Source organism: Esox lucius, chromosome 14 (assembly GCF_011004845.1).
Source record: "Esox lucius isolate fEsoLuc1 chromosome 14, fEsoLuc1.pri, whole genome shotgun sequence".
Classification (NCBI taxonomy): Eukaryota; Metazoa; Chordata; class Actinopteri; order Esociformes; family Esocidae; genus Esox; species Esox lucius.
This window is the reverse complement of record NC_047582.1, coordinates 30,431,017-30,445,202: the sequence shown is the minus strand read 5'-3', so window position 1 is coordinate 30,445,202 and position 14,186 is coordinate 30,431,017. Positions and strand designations below refer to the sequence as shown.

At 45.1% G+C, this 14,186-nt stretch overlaps 2 protein-coding genes across 3 annotated transcripts; both read left to right on the top strand.

Moving 5' to 3' along the window:
• The first annotated feature begins 69 nt into the window (after positions 1–69).
• On the top strand, positions 70–4,725 carry LOC105021743 (adenine nucleotide translocase lysine N-methyltransferase). 2 transcript variants are annotated; one of them, XM_010889620.4, is made up of 6 exons: positions 70–146; positions 1,835–2,017; positions 2,826–2,930; positions 3,332–3,472; positions 3,701–3,751; positions 3,857–4,725. In XM_010889620.4, the coding sequence occupies exons 2-6, from the start codon at positions 1,850–1,852 to the stop codon at positions 4,031–4,033; spliced, it is 642 nt and encodes a 213-aa protein (XP_010887922.2). In that variant the 5' UTR covers positions 70–146; positions 1,835–1,849; the 3' UTR covers positions 4,034–4,725. The 2 variants fall into 2 exon arrangements, with proteins under 2 accessions (XP_010887922.2, XP_010887920.2); XM_010889618.5 differs by lacking the exon at positions 70–146 and having other exon boundaries at positions 1,337–2,017.
• Positions 4,726–8,123: 3,398 nt separating this feature from the next.
• On the top strand, positions 8,124–14,017 carry LOC105021744 (serine/threonine-protein kinase PLK2). Its single transcript, XM_010889623.5, has 12 exons — positions 8,124–8,918; positions 9,133–9,240; positions 9,376–9,492; positions 9,860–9,989; positions 10,131–10,314; positions 10,437–10,635; positions 10,787–10,937; positions 11,245–11,493; positions 11,613–11,693; positions 11,921–12,080; positions 12,339–12,579; positions 12,974–14,017. Exons 1-12 carry the CDS (start codon positions 8,727–8,729, stop codon positions 13,163–13,165), a joined length of 2,004 nt encoding a protein of 667 aa, XP_010887925.2. The 5' UTR covers positions 8,124–8,726; the 3' UTR covers positions 13,166–14,017.
• The last annotated feature ends 169 nt before the right edge of the window (positions 14,018–14,186 follow it).

Here is a 14,186-nt window from a genome sequence, read left to right as displayed (position 1 = left end):
ACTGCGCGCATCCACAACTGCGCTGATGGGGCATGTAGTCTATTGTCATCGATGACGAAAAAGGTGTTGATTGGGTTAAGTAATCTCATACAAAAATCTGATTGGTACAGAACATGCCAGTCTGGAATTGAGTCTGGCGCATCGAGGTGGGTTATTGACTGTAATTCTGTTGGGAAGTTCAGCAAAATAATCGTTTTTTGACGTAAGGTCGCTATTTTAGAAAGAACATATACGTGTTAACTAGCTTGTTGCTGTAATATCGCTGTTTCAATATATATATTTTTAATGGTAATATACATGGGACACGACTGAATGTGCGACTATGTCGACAGAATGTCGCCATAATGTGGCGTTATTTCCTTTTGTAAACCGCTTACTTTGGGCTTGAGATGAAATTGCAAACCATGCATTAGGCTACCAGTGTTTAGGCAATACAAGTTCTAATACGATGTAGCGACGTAGGATTTCCATCACTTTTCTTCCGACTGTTACGAAGTAGCCGAGCACAATCAGATACCTGTATGATAATGTATGATATTATTCTATGGCGTCCCCTGGTGTTGAGTTTAAAAGGGAAAATATTAAATTGCCTAACGAGTTAAAAAATAAATATTCCCTCAGCTTTATCGTCAAAAGACGTTCGTTGGAGTGGCGTTAGGAATATAATGTCATAGGCAGTGCATCAAGGCTTCTTGGCGTGGGGATAATCTTAATGACATTCAGTGTTTATTCTTTGAGATGTCGCTTTCGCTTTCATCAAATTACGGGTGAATATAGTTACTTGTTAAACTCCTGGAATAGTTTTTTAGAGTAGACAGACGTGTGCGTGTGGCCAACATGAGCACTATATGGAGGGATCTTTGACGCAAAAGAAGAACTCAATACAGTGATCTCGGAAATTATTTGGACCGTGACACATTTTCCAGCTGTGTTTTCCAGCAATTCGGATTTGAAATACAAGGACTATAGGGTAGTGAAATCTGCAATTGAAAATGACCAGGTAGGCCAATGAAGACCTGTAATAGTGGATTACCAAAGAATACTCAACATAATGAAAAACAAGTAACTGTAAAAAAGCAACACTCTCTACAAGGTGTCTTTTTGATGTCTACTTGTTCAAACTCCACATTACCTACTTTAGTTTGTCTCATTCAATTGACAAGAAAGGTCAAATGTCATAATGTGGTTTATTTCTCCTCTACCTGTAACAGCTATGTTATTTTTTTAAATCTTTTTTAAAAATATATAAATAATTAAATCTTTTTTTTTTATCTTGCTGGATATTTTTTTATGTAATCTCATACTATAGAATTTGACGAGGCCATTTAAGGTAATGTCATCATTTCGAAAGGTATCAAAGCACAAAACCTAATCATTTGAAAAAAGATTATGGTATTGTATTTCTGCACTAAATGCATTTTTTAGGATTCATTTCCAAATGCGTATTGAACGTGGTGTAACAAGGTGTTTAGTCATCTCTGAGCTTGTGAGGGAGGAGGTGGTGGCTGGTGGAGTTCACCCGTCAATACCTTTCACTTTCAGATCCTCCCATTGGGTTAAAGAGGGCAGGTTAATGAACATGACCGTTGACGGAGTGGCGGCGTCGTTGCTGAACACGCGTACCCCCAAATGAGGATGACACGGGGTTCATCCAAAACATTTTCAAACTTGCAACTAATGAGCTGCGGTTCTGTCTTGGACTTACGAGCTCTCTGCCCCCTGGGACTGTGCAAAGCTTTTTCTAAGAGGTTGCGTTGTTTCCTACGTTTGCTAAAACCAGAGCACAGTAAAATAACACCGTGACCGTAGACCTGGTATCTCTGCATGGTTACAGGGGGGGGATATCAAGATGGACGACTCTGTGGACGTCATGCTCCAGGAGCAGAGCACCAGGCTGCTCTACTTCTCCCAGAACAACCGCTCTGTTGCCCTGTGGACGTCGGCCATCTTCACTGGGGTTTACGGGCTGTGGGCCATGTTTGTAATGCCAGGTCTTAAAGTGCCCTTCAGGCTCAAGGTACAGTAACTTAGGGATTTTAAACTTTGACTTATTTCATGTGATTCCCAGGAGAGATGACGAAGAGTTAGAAAGATGGATGAAGAGTGTGTGGTGGGCGGTGGCTTGGTTCAATTCGAGAATGATTCGCCCACGTTGGCGTGTCTTGTTTGTGTGTCCGGACTCACATTAGAATGGGCAGCAAGTTTTAACATGGCTCAGCTCTGGCCACAGTCTTTCAGGTCCATAAAATGTGGATTTCTACTGGATTGGACCGTTAAGACAAATAAGACCGTAATGTACAATCGCTCTTTGTAGAGATGAGGACAGATCCTCTACAGATGGACGAGCTCTGCTTGTTGGCAACTGGCGTGACTCGTATAGGAACTAATGATTTTCCAATGAAATTATCAGGTCATCCTGTCCGGAGTATCTTCAAACAGGGCTGTCACCAGGAAGTGATGTTGAACGGACCTCTCGCGCAACAGAGCACTGAAAAACGGAAGTCATGTGATACTGTCCGTTAATTGGTTTCGGTGCAAAGCAGAGGAGCACTTGTTGAAAGCCCCCTGCAGCATCACTGACTGCGAGGCACCCAGGGCATTGACCCTAATAATAACCAGATAACTATTAACACACTAACACCACTATCCCCGTAATGGTCGCCTTCAGGGGGGGGGAAATATTTACTTTAACCAAGGAACTTTCCTTCAGTTACGAATGAAAGTGTTTTGAGAGTTGTGATGAAATCCAAGTGTTACTTAAGTGTATTTTCATATTCATTGCAACGATTGAGACCAGATCGTGTTTAAATACTGTCTCTGTTTAGGTGCCGTATGTTCCTTCAGGCAAGGCGCAAACTATGAATGTCATGAAGCTCCTTGAAGGGCGTGAGGGTCGTTTAGCAGACCTAGGATCCGGTGACGGGAGATTGGTGAGTCGGGACCCCCCCTACACACCCTGAGATTATAACCGACCTTCGCTTGAACCTGCTAATGCATAAAATCACTGTTGAAGAGGGCTGGTTAGCCAAAGATGGTTGAGACAGCTGTGCACCTCATACATATGTACATTCATACGCACACACGCACAAGGAGAGTGTGCTGAACGGAGAAGACACTGAACCGAATAATCAAGTTTATCAGGAGGAACCCTGTATATAGATGCTTTACAGATAAACATTGTCAGCTGGTTCCTGGTTGGTCTGCCCCCCACCCCCATACAAAATAAAAGCTAGTGCAACGCACATTCCTTATATCCTCTTTTTGTCTCGCGTTATTGGTTGTTCAGTGAGAGCTGTAGCTGTGCTTAGCATTGAACAGTGACTCCATCCAGGTGTTCGAAGCATCTTCTGCTGGGTTCAAATGCACCGGGTTTGAGATCAACAAAGTGCTGCTGGCCTACTCGCGGGTTCGAGCCCTGTGGAGGGGAACGCCACCTACTCAAGCAAATTTTGTCGGCAGGGATTTCTGGAAGGTACTGTGTGTGGTGTTTGAGCACGTAAGCTATGTCTGCACGCCTTGTGTAAGGCACAGAGGCATAGTGTGTGAAAGGGTGTACAGAGGCCATGCTTAGTTTAGCTTTCCGATTATGCATACGATTTCTTTGAAGTGGTTGGTAGCAGTTTATATATTCCTTCCCTGCTGTTCGTAAAGCGCTTCACTGTTTGGTTCACTGATATTTTCTGTCCTTGTCCTTATGCAGGCGGATCTATCACCATACAACAACGTGACTGTATTTTTAACTCCTGCTGTGGTAAGATTCACTTTTACAGAAGCCCGGGCCTCGAGTTGAGTAACCTGTTCACTGCTGTCCCCGGAAATAAACTCATTTCCTGTCTGTGTCCTTCCTAACTGATAGATGGAGGTTCTGGAGGAAAAGCTGGTGAGGGAGCTCCCTGAAGGTGCCCGGGTGGTGGTGTGTCGCTTCCCCTTTCCTCGTTGGCCCCACACCTGCTGCAAGGGGGAGGGGCTAGACAAAGTGTGGGCCTATGACATCAGCACTGTCCCCAAGCCCTATCATTCAAAGGCTCAATAGTTGACGGTCATATTCCGTCAGTCGCCATATGACAAGGTACACACGTGTAGTACAGGGCCAGACCCCATTCAGAACTAACTTTTTGGGGGAATTCTCTGGCCCATGCCAGTGTTCCTCGCAAATTTTCCAAGAGGGCCCACTCCAGTTTGACGGCCGCCACAAGACAAAATAATGCAACCCTTAATGCATCAGGGGCCACCCGGCGCCCGCAGGCCTCGCAATGAAGAACACTGGTCCATGCTGATGCAATGGCATCCCGCGGTTGCTGCATATTGAATAGTGGTACATTCACATCGCCTGTTCCATCTGTTCCAAATCTGCTGTATTGGGTTTGATCCGTGGATTGTGCAGGCCACTCAAGTGAACTGATCAATGTTTTTCCACTCCCCAGTTTAACATTAAATTGAATGGAAACAGAATTCCCTGATGCCTGACTGCCTGTCAAGCCATTGTCATATGACTCTCTGTTTTGTGTACATAATTGGTCTTGCCATTTAGAAATGACATTACTGTTTATACCTAGCCCCATGTACACTAAAATGATTGGCATTGTAGTAATGTCTAAATTAAGCACCTGCAGTACCTCCCGATATCTTCACAAGTATTGGGACAGTGAGGTGAAAATAGCAATTTTTGCTGTACACTCAAGGCATGTGGAAATATGAATGAGGCAAGAGTACAGACTGTCATCTTTTAATTCTGTCAGTTTCAACACTTACATGTTTTTCCAACTGAGAAAAATGGTCAGAGTCAAAATGGCTTCCTTGTTTTTCAATAGCACTTTGCTTCTCAAGTTGGCAGACACCAGTAGCAGACCCCAAAGGCAGACACAAAGCCTACAATCAAGACTAGACATTTTCAGTTTTCTTATGATTGCAGAAATTATGTGACAGAACTCATTTGATTAACCAGAAACATGTCAAGCCAACTTTCTGTGGCCTGAAATATGGGTATATTTATAAAAAGCGTTTCTAAGTGGGGATAATGATATGTACACTATCCACAGATATAAGCTGAGAATCTGTACCGCAACCTCAATATTTTGTTGATTTCTAATCCAAACTTATGGAATAAAGAGCCAAAAGAAGTTACATTTCCATGAAGCAAAGAGAACATTTTATTAAAGAAAATGGAAATAGGTTGAAATAGCAAAATTGTTGCAAGAATATTTCTTAACACATTCTCTGTGTCATTTAATTGGACCCACATCATGGTAAGGTTATCAAATATACCCCAATGGCCATACCATGGCATGTTACTGATCTGCTGCTTATCTATTGCGTCCCGTCTCAAACTTAACTACAATCAGATCAAATCTCATCTTAATTACATCGAAAATAAATGACTTTGCCAAAATGTATTGACATTTCTGTATAGCTCATAAAATAGACATGTTTATAGCATATACAGCATGCACACTCTTACCACCAGAGAGATTGTGTCATTAATCCCAAGGAAAGCTTGCATTTTTAATAGTCTCAATTCAACTTAAAGCCTCAAACTGTCATCCAAAAATTACTCCATATCAAAAGCATACGCATTCAATCAAAATCCCCACTAGAACAACATTCTGTTGTGGTTTCTGTTGCCTGAAGTCCTGCAGGATTCTCATTGGATGGCCCCGGTGTAGTTAACATAGATGCCGTCTTCCTGTTCCCCATCTGAGTGATCGTACGTGACGTAATCTCCCTCACTGCTTAAACTTCCTGACAGTTGCCCGCAACCAGGGCCGGTCTTTGGCTCCTCGTGTTTCCCCAATAGTATATTCTCGTAGGGATTTTGACAGACTGTGGGCGGATGGCACACCACCACAGCACTGTGGCATTCAGTATGGCGTCCGGCCGACCTTAATGGATCATCCGCGATGAACGGGTGCGGTGGTGGTCCATTCATCCGGTTTTGCCTGTTCTGGCGATACCACCAATAGGCTAGGCCTCCACACACACTGAGCACGATGAGAACAAATAGGACCGGACCGAAGATTTTACCCCAGCTAGTTGGTGGGCAGCAGTTTTCCGAACAGGGTATTGTAGAGGTGCAGTTGGACATGGTTGCTGCGGGGGGGGGGGGGGGGGGGGGGGTTGGGTTGGGGGGCTCTTGAGGGAAGCTGCAGAGAAAGGTGGAAGCAGAAATGGACAGAGATAGAAATAGACTTTGGTGACTTGAAACTTTTGAGCTAGAACTTATTCAACAAGCCTGAGGTAGTTCTCTTTTCTGTACCTTCTTTTAGAACCATTTTAGATTCCACTATGACTAAACTGCGGAACGTCGGATAGTCAACGCATTGTTCACTTGACGACCACCAACGGTCCGTCATTCATTAAAGTATTTCGATCTACTTACCAGAAGGTTTAAACATTTACAAAAACATACCATTTACTAGCCTTTTTCATTGTTTTGCATTTCACTGTTCCATAAAAAATACCTTTATACAAAGCAAATGAGCCTTAATATGAATATACGTTTTTAGTTGAATTTCTGAACGTTTACTTTTACCCAGTAAACTACCAGAATATTTGGTATGTTTAATATTTGATGAACTACCACATCTGGGCAGATTCTGTGCTGACCAAGTTAGGCTAGTTTTTACTTCAATGTTCGAGACTTGATCTCTTAAACAATATTTGTTTGTATAGTGGTACTATAGTAATTCTGTGTATAATAGAATAGTTTAACATGTCTTACCTTGCACCTTGCAGTATTTTACTAACCTTATGGGTCCTCTGACAGTAGAGAGGAGACTGAAGGTTATTCTATATTTACTTCCCTTTCAACCCACCACCTCTGGACTTGCTATGAATAAAATGTGTGAAACTGTCAGTGTCACAGTTCCTGCAGGTGTTAAAACATATCTGCCTGTTTAACCTGTATACTGCTTGATTATTTTATAGTAAAAATAACAAACAATTGTTATCACATTAACACATAAGATAGTATAAGAATGCATCAATTATTAATGTGCTGTACTCAAACCAAATATTTTATTTAAGTTAAAACTAGGTAAACTTGATATACAACCGATTCTCATCTGGCTGTAAAACATTTGAATAGCATGTTGTTCAGCGGTCACTGATTGGGGTGGCAAGGTGACAGAGTGATCAGAACTTTAGGCCAGCAAGCAAAGATACGCTGGTGATCCCCCCCAAGCAGAGTGGTGAAAGGTGAGCGGAGTGGTGAAAGGTCAAATGCCTTGTTGTTTTGTCGGGTGAGCAAGAGAGTTGATCCCAAGTCGTTGTTATTTTTTTTAAATTTTGTTATACAGTTTCCCTCTATAAACACACTCATTATTTCGCTGAGGTCTTACATGACACTATTCACTATACTGTTCACCACTTCAGATCCGGGCTTTTGGGTTCTAATCGGACCAGGGCGCCCTTTGGGAATGAGGATGCATTGCGTTCCACTAGGTGGCGCCTAAGCCCCTGAAATTAAATCCATGGCTCACTGTCTGAACAGGAGGAACAGTACACTCAAGTCCCCTAAAACAGTGTTTCCCAATCCTGGTCCTCGGGACCCAAAGCGGTGCCCATTTTTGTTGTTGCCCAGGCACTACACACTTGAATGATGTAATCAACCTATCATCAGGTCTTTAATTTGAATCAGGTGTGTGGGTGCCTGGGCAAAAACAAAAACGTGCACCCCTTTGGGTCCCGAGGACCAGGATTGGGAAACACTGCCTTAAAGTACACAAACATATGATACCGAGAATGAACAGTGTTTATTTGGCAGTGTTTATATCCGCAACATGTTGTGTTTCTCCTGCCGAGCTCTCTTATTTGGGTCCGTTTATGTCCTCGTCTGAAGATGGCGATGAAGTTGGATGTTATGGGTCATGCTACCACGTTGAATCAACTCTTTTGGAAATCAACCCATCTGCCAGTTAATCACATGCGTTGACTGACAAATGGGATTGCTTTCCCTGCCGATAAGTTGCACGAGTCACCAATGGCTGTGTGCCACATCAATTGTGTCGTCAGTCGGCAGACTAGAAAGGGATTGTGCCACTTTCAACACAACTTAGCCCTGGGAACACAAACCTCTGACATGCTATATGACATCAATGCGTTCAAGACAACACAGTTCAAGACAACCAGGGAATATGGCAAAATGTGTAGAACTGCGGGAAATGTCGTTTAATGTCATTTTAATACAAGTTCTCTCTGCCCTTAATACAATTATGTGACTTAGTAGACTTTCATAAGCAGAGCGACTGTGAGAACAAACATTTTCATACTTCACATTCTCATGCTGGCCCTGATGGATATTGAACCCACGACCCTTCAATTTCAAAGACCATTCTCTGCCAAATGGAACCCTAGAGCAAGACAAAAGTTTTGTTGGTGGCGCCCCCAACCAAACCTTGCCTAGGGCCCCGAAAAGGCTAGGTCAGACCCTGAGCTTGTTTGAATGTGTATTATTACGAGTTCACTGGTAGCCTATCGGTGACTACAGTATGTGTCTCGTTCAACTTTATACTGGTGTACTCAACTAACCACGGAGAGCTGAGAGTGTCTGTTGTTTTCATAATTCTTTGGTGAGTTTTGACAAAGTGGGAAGCGTGAACTTAAACCAAACTTCTCAGTGGAGCCCAGCTGTGTGACGTCGAGTGTTGAGGGCGGACACTGCTTTATATAAAGCCCCGCACGACGGTAGCGCTCCATGACAACAGATCGGTCTCTCATCGTGCCGAGGGATGGATATACTCAGGAGTATCGCTCACCAACCCACCAGTAACGCCAAAATGTGTGAACAGTCAGTGAACAAGCCCTACGAGACCAAGAGCAAGAAATCCGATGAGCAAATTCATGCCATACAGGAGATGTCTCGGATTATAACAGATCCTACGACCGGGAAATGCTATTGCCGAGGAAAAGTTCTGGGCAAGGTAATTACATAAAACATTTTTTTTTTAATTTACGTTGTTGAAGCTTTGTTTAACGAACATATCATTTCTATGTGGAAAACAAAACTGTGGTATGCTTAACCTAATGCAGTTATGTATACAGTATGAATAATTATTTTATTCATTTTCATTGATTGGGTCTATGTATTTGCAAAGGCGTTATTGATTTACGGTTGTGACACTGATCTATCCATAGGGAGGATTTGCCAAATGTTACGAATTCACAGATTTGGCATCAGGCAAAGTGTACGCTGCAAAGATCATTCCTCACACTCGGGTCTCTAAACCGCACCAAAGGGAAAAGGTATAAGCAATCAATGCTTTATTTGGTTGTTGCTGATTGTGGTGTACGCGCGTGTCCGCGTGCATGGTAATTACGGTCGTACATGTATTACGGCAGAATGAATGCTGAATGACTGTTATTTGGATCACTCAACAGATTGATAGAGAGATTGAGCTGCACAGAGTTCTTCACCATAAGCACATTGTGCACTTCTACCACCACTTCGAGGACAAAGACAACATTTACATTCTATTGGAATACTGCAGTCGACGAGTAAGTAGGACTTCATCTGTCTCAAGGTTGACAGGTCCAGAATGTTGCTGTGCATGGATATTTGCTGTTCGCTGCACTGACTCCGAGATCTGTTTCTCTCATTTCTATGCTTTCCCCATATGTACAATGAATGTAGGCAACGCTGAGATCATTATGTCAGAGTGTTCAGAAGGCACAAAACAGAACCTTGTTTTTACTGAAAGGACTGAAATTATCTGTATTGGTTAATATGCAAAGTCTGCATTTTAATTTTCTATTGCAAAACTCCTTGCCATAATGAACACAGCTCCGTTGACTTTGCTGAGTATATCCTGTATATTGTCAATAAATGTGGCACTTCATTTAAATACTTATGTTTACCTTGCAGTCGCTGGCCCACATCCTGAAGGCTAGAAAAGTACTGACCGAGCCCGAGGTGAGGTACTTCCTCCGACAGATCGTTTCTGGGCTGAGGTACCTCCACGAACAGGAGATCCTGCACAGAGACCTGAAGCTAGGTAGGTTGGCCTGTCACCTGTCTCCGTTTCCAGCTTATCGAAGATTTAATAACCACTTCTGGAACCAGCTTTGTTCAGCAGACCTATTTCCACTGTTTTCTCCCCCCCCCCCATGTAATATCTTAAATTCACCCCCCGTAGGTAACTTTTTTATCAACGAATCCATGGAGTTGAAGGTGGGGGACTTCGGTCTGGCTGCCAAGCTGGAGCCCGTGGAGAACCGCCGAAGGACGATATGCGGCACGCCCAACTACCTGTCCCCCGAGGTGCTCAACAAGCAGGGCCACGGCTGCGAGTCGGACGTCTGGGCGCTGGGATGTGTCATGTACGTTGGTTCTGGATGCCCACCGCGTTCACCTCCCCTCCGCTGAGCCTGTCCGTGTCGACTCGCTCCTGTCCCCCGCTGATGTCCCTAATTCGCTGACCGTCTCTTCCTGGGGTCTTCAGGTACACCATGCTCCTTGGCAGACCCCCGTTTGAGACCACCAACCTGAAGGAGACGTACCGGTGTATCCGAGAGGCGCGCTACTCGCTGCCCTCCTCGCTGACGTCCCCTGCCAAGCAGCTGATCAGCAGCATGCTGGCCAAGAGTCCTGCCGATAGACCTCACCTGGAGGACATCCTCAGACATGACTTCGTCACACAGGTGCGTGTGTGTGTGTGCTTGTGTGTGTGTGTGTGTGATGGGAGGGGGGGCGGTCACCTCTTTAGGCATTGAGCTCTCTTTGTAAATTTGACTCGTTCAGCCTCCGCACAGACCGATGTTCATTTCCGTTCCCTCCCCGTGTGTCTCTCAGGGGTTCACCCCAGACAAGCTGTCAGCCAGCTGCTGTCACACGGCCCCAGACCTCAACCACGCCAGCCCCGCCAAGAGCTTCTTCAAGAAGGCTGCGGCCGCCCTGTTCGGAGGCAGCAAGAAGGACAAAGCCAAGTACTTGGAGACTTTGAGTAAGTAGTTATTGTTTCAGCGAATAGTTCAGTGGAAAGCGTTATATGCCAGAAAGGCATTTTAGCAGCTATGACGCTGATTTTCCTCAGACTCTGTCAGATTGGACCATCTCATCATTCTCAAGGGATTGCAATGAAACCTTGTTTAGATGCCGCCATACGGATGCATGTGAACATGCATTAAAGCAACCCGACAAACCTGTAGCTAATTCATACTGGCATTATAGCCGGGCCTCTTCTTGGTGCCACTCTGCACCATTTTATAACCGCAACGTCGTTTTTTTTTTTCTGTTTTTTTTTTCCACAGACAGAGTGGCCAAAGAGGAAGAAGAGCTCACCCGGCTGACGAACGACCTGAGGAAGACTTCGGTCAGCCAGCCTCTATTCAGACAGTCCTCTGAGGGCAGCAGCAAGCCCCCGTTGGGTCCTGCGTTGGTCCGGCCGGCGCCGTCTGGCGGGGAAGCCGTCAACAGCGCCAGCAAACAGCAGCAGCTGAGGGACACTATCCGTCTGATCGTCAGGGGCACCCTGGGCAGCTGTAGCAGCAGTAGCGAGTGTGAGTACGAGAAAATGGCATCCTGTTTTTATTTTTTGGATTTGCTGTTCAGCGTGGACGTTTTCCGCCAGTGTATACCTGGAGATTGGACTTTGATTCTACTTTTTATTGGTCTGCAGGTCTCGAGGACAGTACCATGGGCAGTGTGGCGGACACTGTGGCCCGAGTCCTGAGGGGCTGTCTGGAGAACATGCCGGAAGGTGGGTAATGACACCCTGATCGTGAGAAGTGTAATGACATTGGTCGTCGTTTGCACTCTAATTGCATGATCGTTATACAAATGTAATTTGCATGGAACCTGTCACACAACACTAACAAAGGAAGCTGTTTTCCCTTTAAATTCGAAGGAGTAGCGGAGCGTTGTGTTCACTCTGCATCAGCAATGGTTACCATTTGAAAGTTAACATTTAACCCCATTGCCTTCCAGCTAACGACCTTCCCAAAGAGAATATGGGCTGCAGCTTCCAGTGGGTGACCAAATGGGTGGATTACTCAAACAAGTATGGCTTTGGCTACCAACTGTCGGATCATATCGTGGGAGTCCTCTTCAACAACGGCACTCACATGAGCCTGCTTGCAGACAAGAAGTGAGTGTTGCCCCGCTATGATTATACCGAATGACTTATTACACGCTGGAAAAGGACAGAGCTCTCAAAGAGCATTACGGCTGAGAAGGGAGTTAAATGCTAACGGGTTATTAGGGGAAGGCTAGTCCCAGAGAGACGGCCGTGTGGTGGGCGGGCAGACAATCAGCAGTTCTGTTGCCAAACCATGCTGTTGTTACATAACAACCCCCCCCCCGCCAACACACGCACACACTAACTGGCCCTCTCATTGGTGTCCAGGACCGTTCACTACTACCCTGAGCTCGGCCAGTGTTCAGTGTTCTCCACCGGCGACGCCCCCGAGCCCTTCATTGGTCAAGTCACCATTCTGAAATACTTCGCCCATTACATGGAGGAGAACCTGATGGATGGCGGCGACCTTCCCAATGTGACAGACACCCGGAAGCCCCGCCTCTATCTGCTGCAGTGGCTCAAGTCGGACCGGGCCCTCATGATGCTCTTCAACGACGGCACCTTCCAGGTACGGTTCGGCCCGCGGCACGTCTTTCGGTGGCGTGACAGTTCTTCGCGCGTCCATCCCATGTCGCTCTCTGCTCTGTATACAAAGGACAGGCAGCCATTTTAGGTTGGCTGCTTTGGCTTCACTTTCGTAAAGAGCTGGCAGTGGCGGGCAGAGGCTTCCACGTTTTCATTTGGGAAAAACAAATGAGAATTTATTGAAGCATACCCAGCCACGCGCGCGCTCTCTTTCTCTCTCAAAACTCTGTTTCTCTTGTTTTTGCCAACGCACCCTGTGGGGATGACACAAGTCTCATATCCGCCGAGACAGCCTAGGCCCTTAGAAAAACCTCTCCACGCAGCCTACACGTGACCAAAACCATTGTATCCTCACATCAGCCTTCCATCCTTTCCAGGTGAACTTCTACCACGACCACACTAAGCTGATCCTGTGCAGCCAGAGCGAGGAGTACCTGCTCACCTACATCAACGAGGAGCGCGTCTCCACCACCCTGCGCCTGAGCACCCTGCTGATGACCGGCTGCAGCGCTGACCTGCGCAGTCGCATGAAGTACGCACTCAACATGCTGCTGCAGAGGTGCAACTGAACGCCCAGGACAGCGGTCGCTCTGGGGTTTCCATGAGCGTTTGGGTGACAAGAGACCCGGGATTGGTTTAACGGGAGCGGGGCTCGTTGATTGACCGGCGTACTGGGCAATCCCAGAGTGACGTGGACATGGCTTTGCTGGGAGGCTGTGGCAGTATGTACGGGATGGAATGGAGGTAGAATGGACTAATCCCTTCATGTAAACGATAAGAGAAAAGGCTGGGTTGAAAAGATAAGAATATACTGGGCTGGATCCCGATGTTACATTACAAAAAGGAACTGAAACACTAGTGTTTTTTAATGGACAATCTTTCTGTGTTGAAGCAGAACTGTGTGTTGGTTGTTAAAGATGCACAGTGGATTTCTTTGAATAAATTCACGCGGTAGTTTAGTGTGGTACTCAAAATGGGGTCCCTCTGTGTACTGAATCCTTCAACAGTTTATTATGTCTCCCACTCCATTCTTTTTTCTTTTTTTTTGGCGGGAGATTTTATATGAAATGTTACAAACAGAATTCGTAACATACCACACAAGTCTGTTGTGCTCAAGATCCCACAGTGCATCTTTAAAGGACGCCTTCAACAGGATAGGGTTGGATTGTGTAGCTCTCCATAGAGTGGAGCATTAAAATGTGACTGAAAACGTTCCACAGCGATTGGTGGGGAGTGGCCTTTTATTCATTTGCTAAGCCAATCGCTTGGCTCAACCATACCTGACTGTGACATCATCAAAGGTAGAAAATGCCAGAGGAACTTCCAAGGACATTTCACTCACCACAACGTGTATGAATAGGGTAACTTATTACATGGTGCGGTATTTATTTATTTAATAAATAAGTCATCTTTGTATATAATATATTTGTCCATTTGTGACTGATGCTGTTTTAAATGTTGTCATTTTTATTAAATCGTCATAATGTCAACATCATCATTCTGTTTACTTACATGCTCTTTTCCTCACTTCTGTTCCTAGCCTCGGTTGTTATTGCTATGAAACGAAGAATTTGATTGTGACAGTTGAGG

Coding starts and splice junctions, on each gene's coding strand:
- LOC105021743 (XM_010889620.4), top strand. CDS start 1,850: ATGGACGACTCTGTGGACGTCATGCTCCAGGAGCAGAGCACCAGGCTG. Junction 2,018..2,825: donor AAGTGCCCTTCAGGCTCAAG/GTACAGTAACTT, acceptor GTCTCTGTTTAG/GTGCCGTATGTTCCTTCAGG. Junction 3,473..3,700: donor TCGGCAGGGATTTCTGGAAG/GTACTGTGTGTG, acceptor GTCCTTATGCAG/GCGGATCTATCACCATACAA.
- LOC105021744 (XM_010889623.5), top strand. CDS start 8,727: ATGGATATACTCAGGAGTATCGCTCACCAACCCACCAGTAACGCCAAA. Junction 9,493..9,859: donor TGGAATACTGCAGTCGACGA/GTAAGTAGGACT, acceptor TTTACCTTGCAG/TCGCTGGCCCACATCCTGAA. Junction 10,636..10,786: donor GACATGACTTCGTCACACAG/GTGCGTGTGTGT, acceptor TGTGTCTCTCAG/GGGTTCACCCCAGACAAGCT.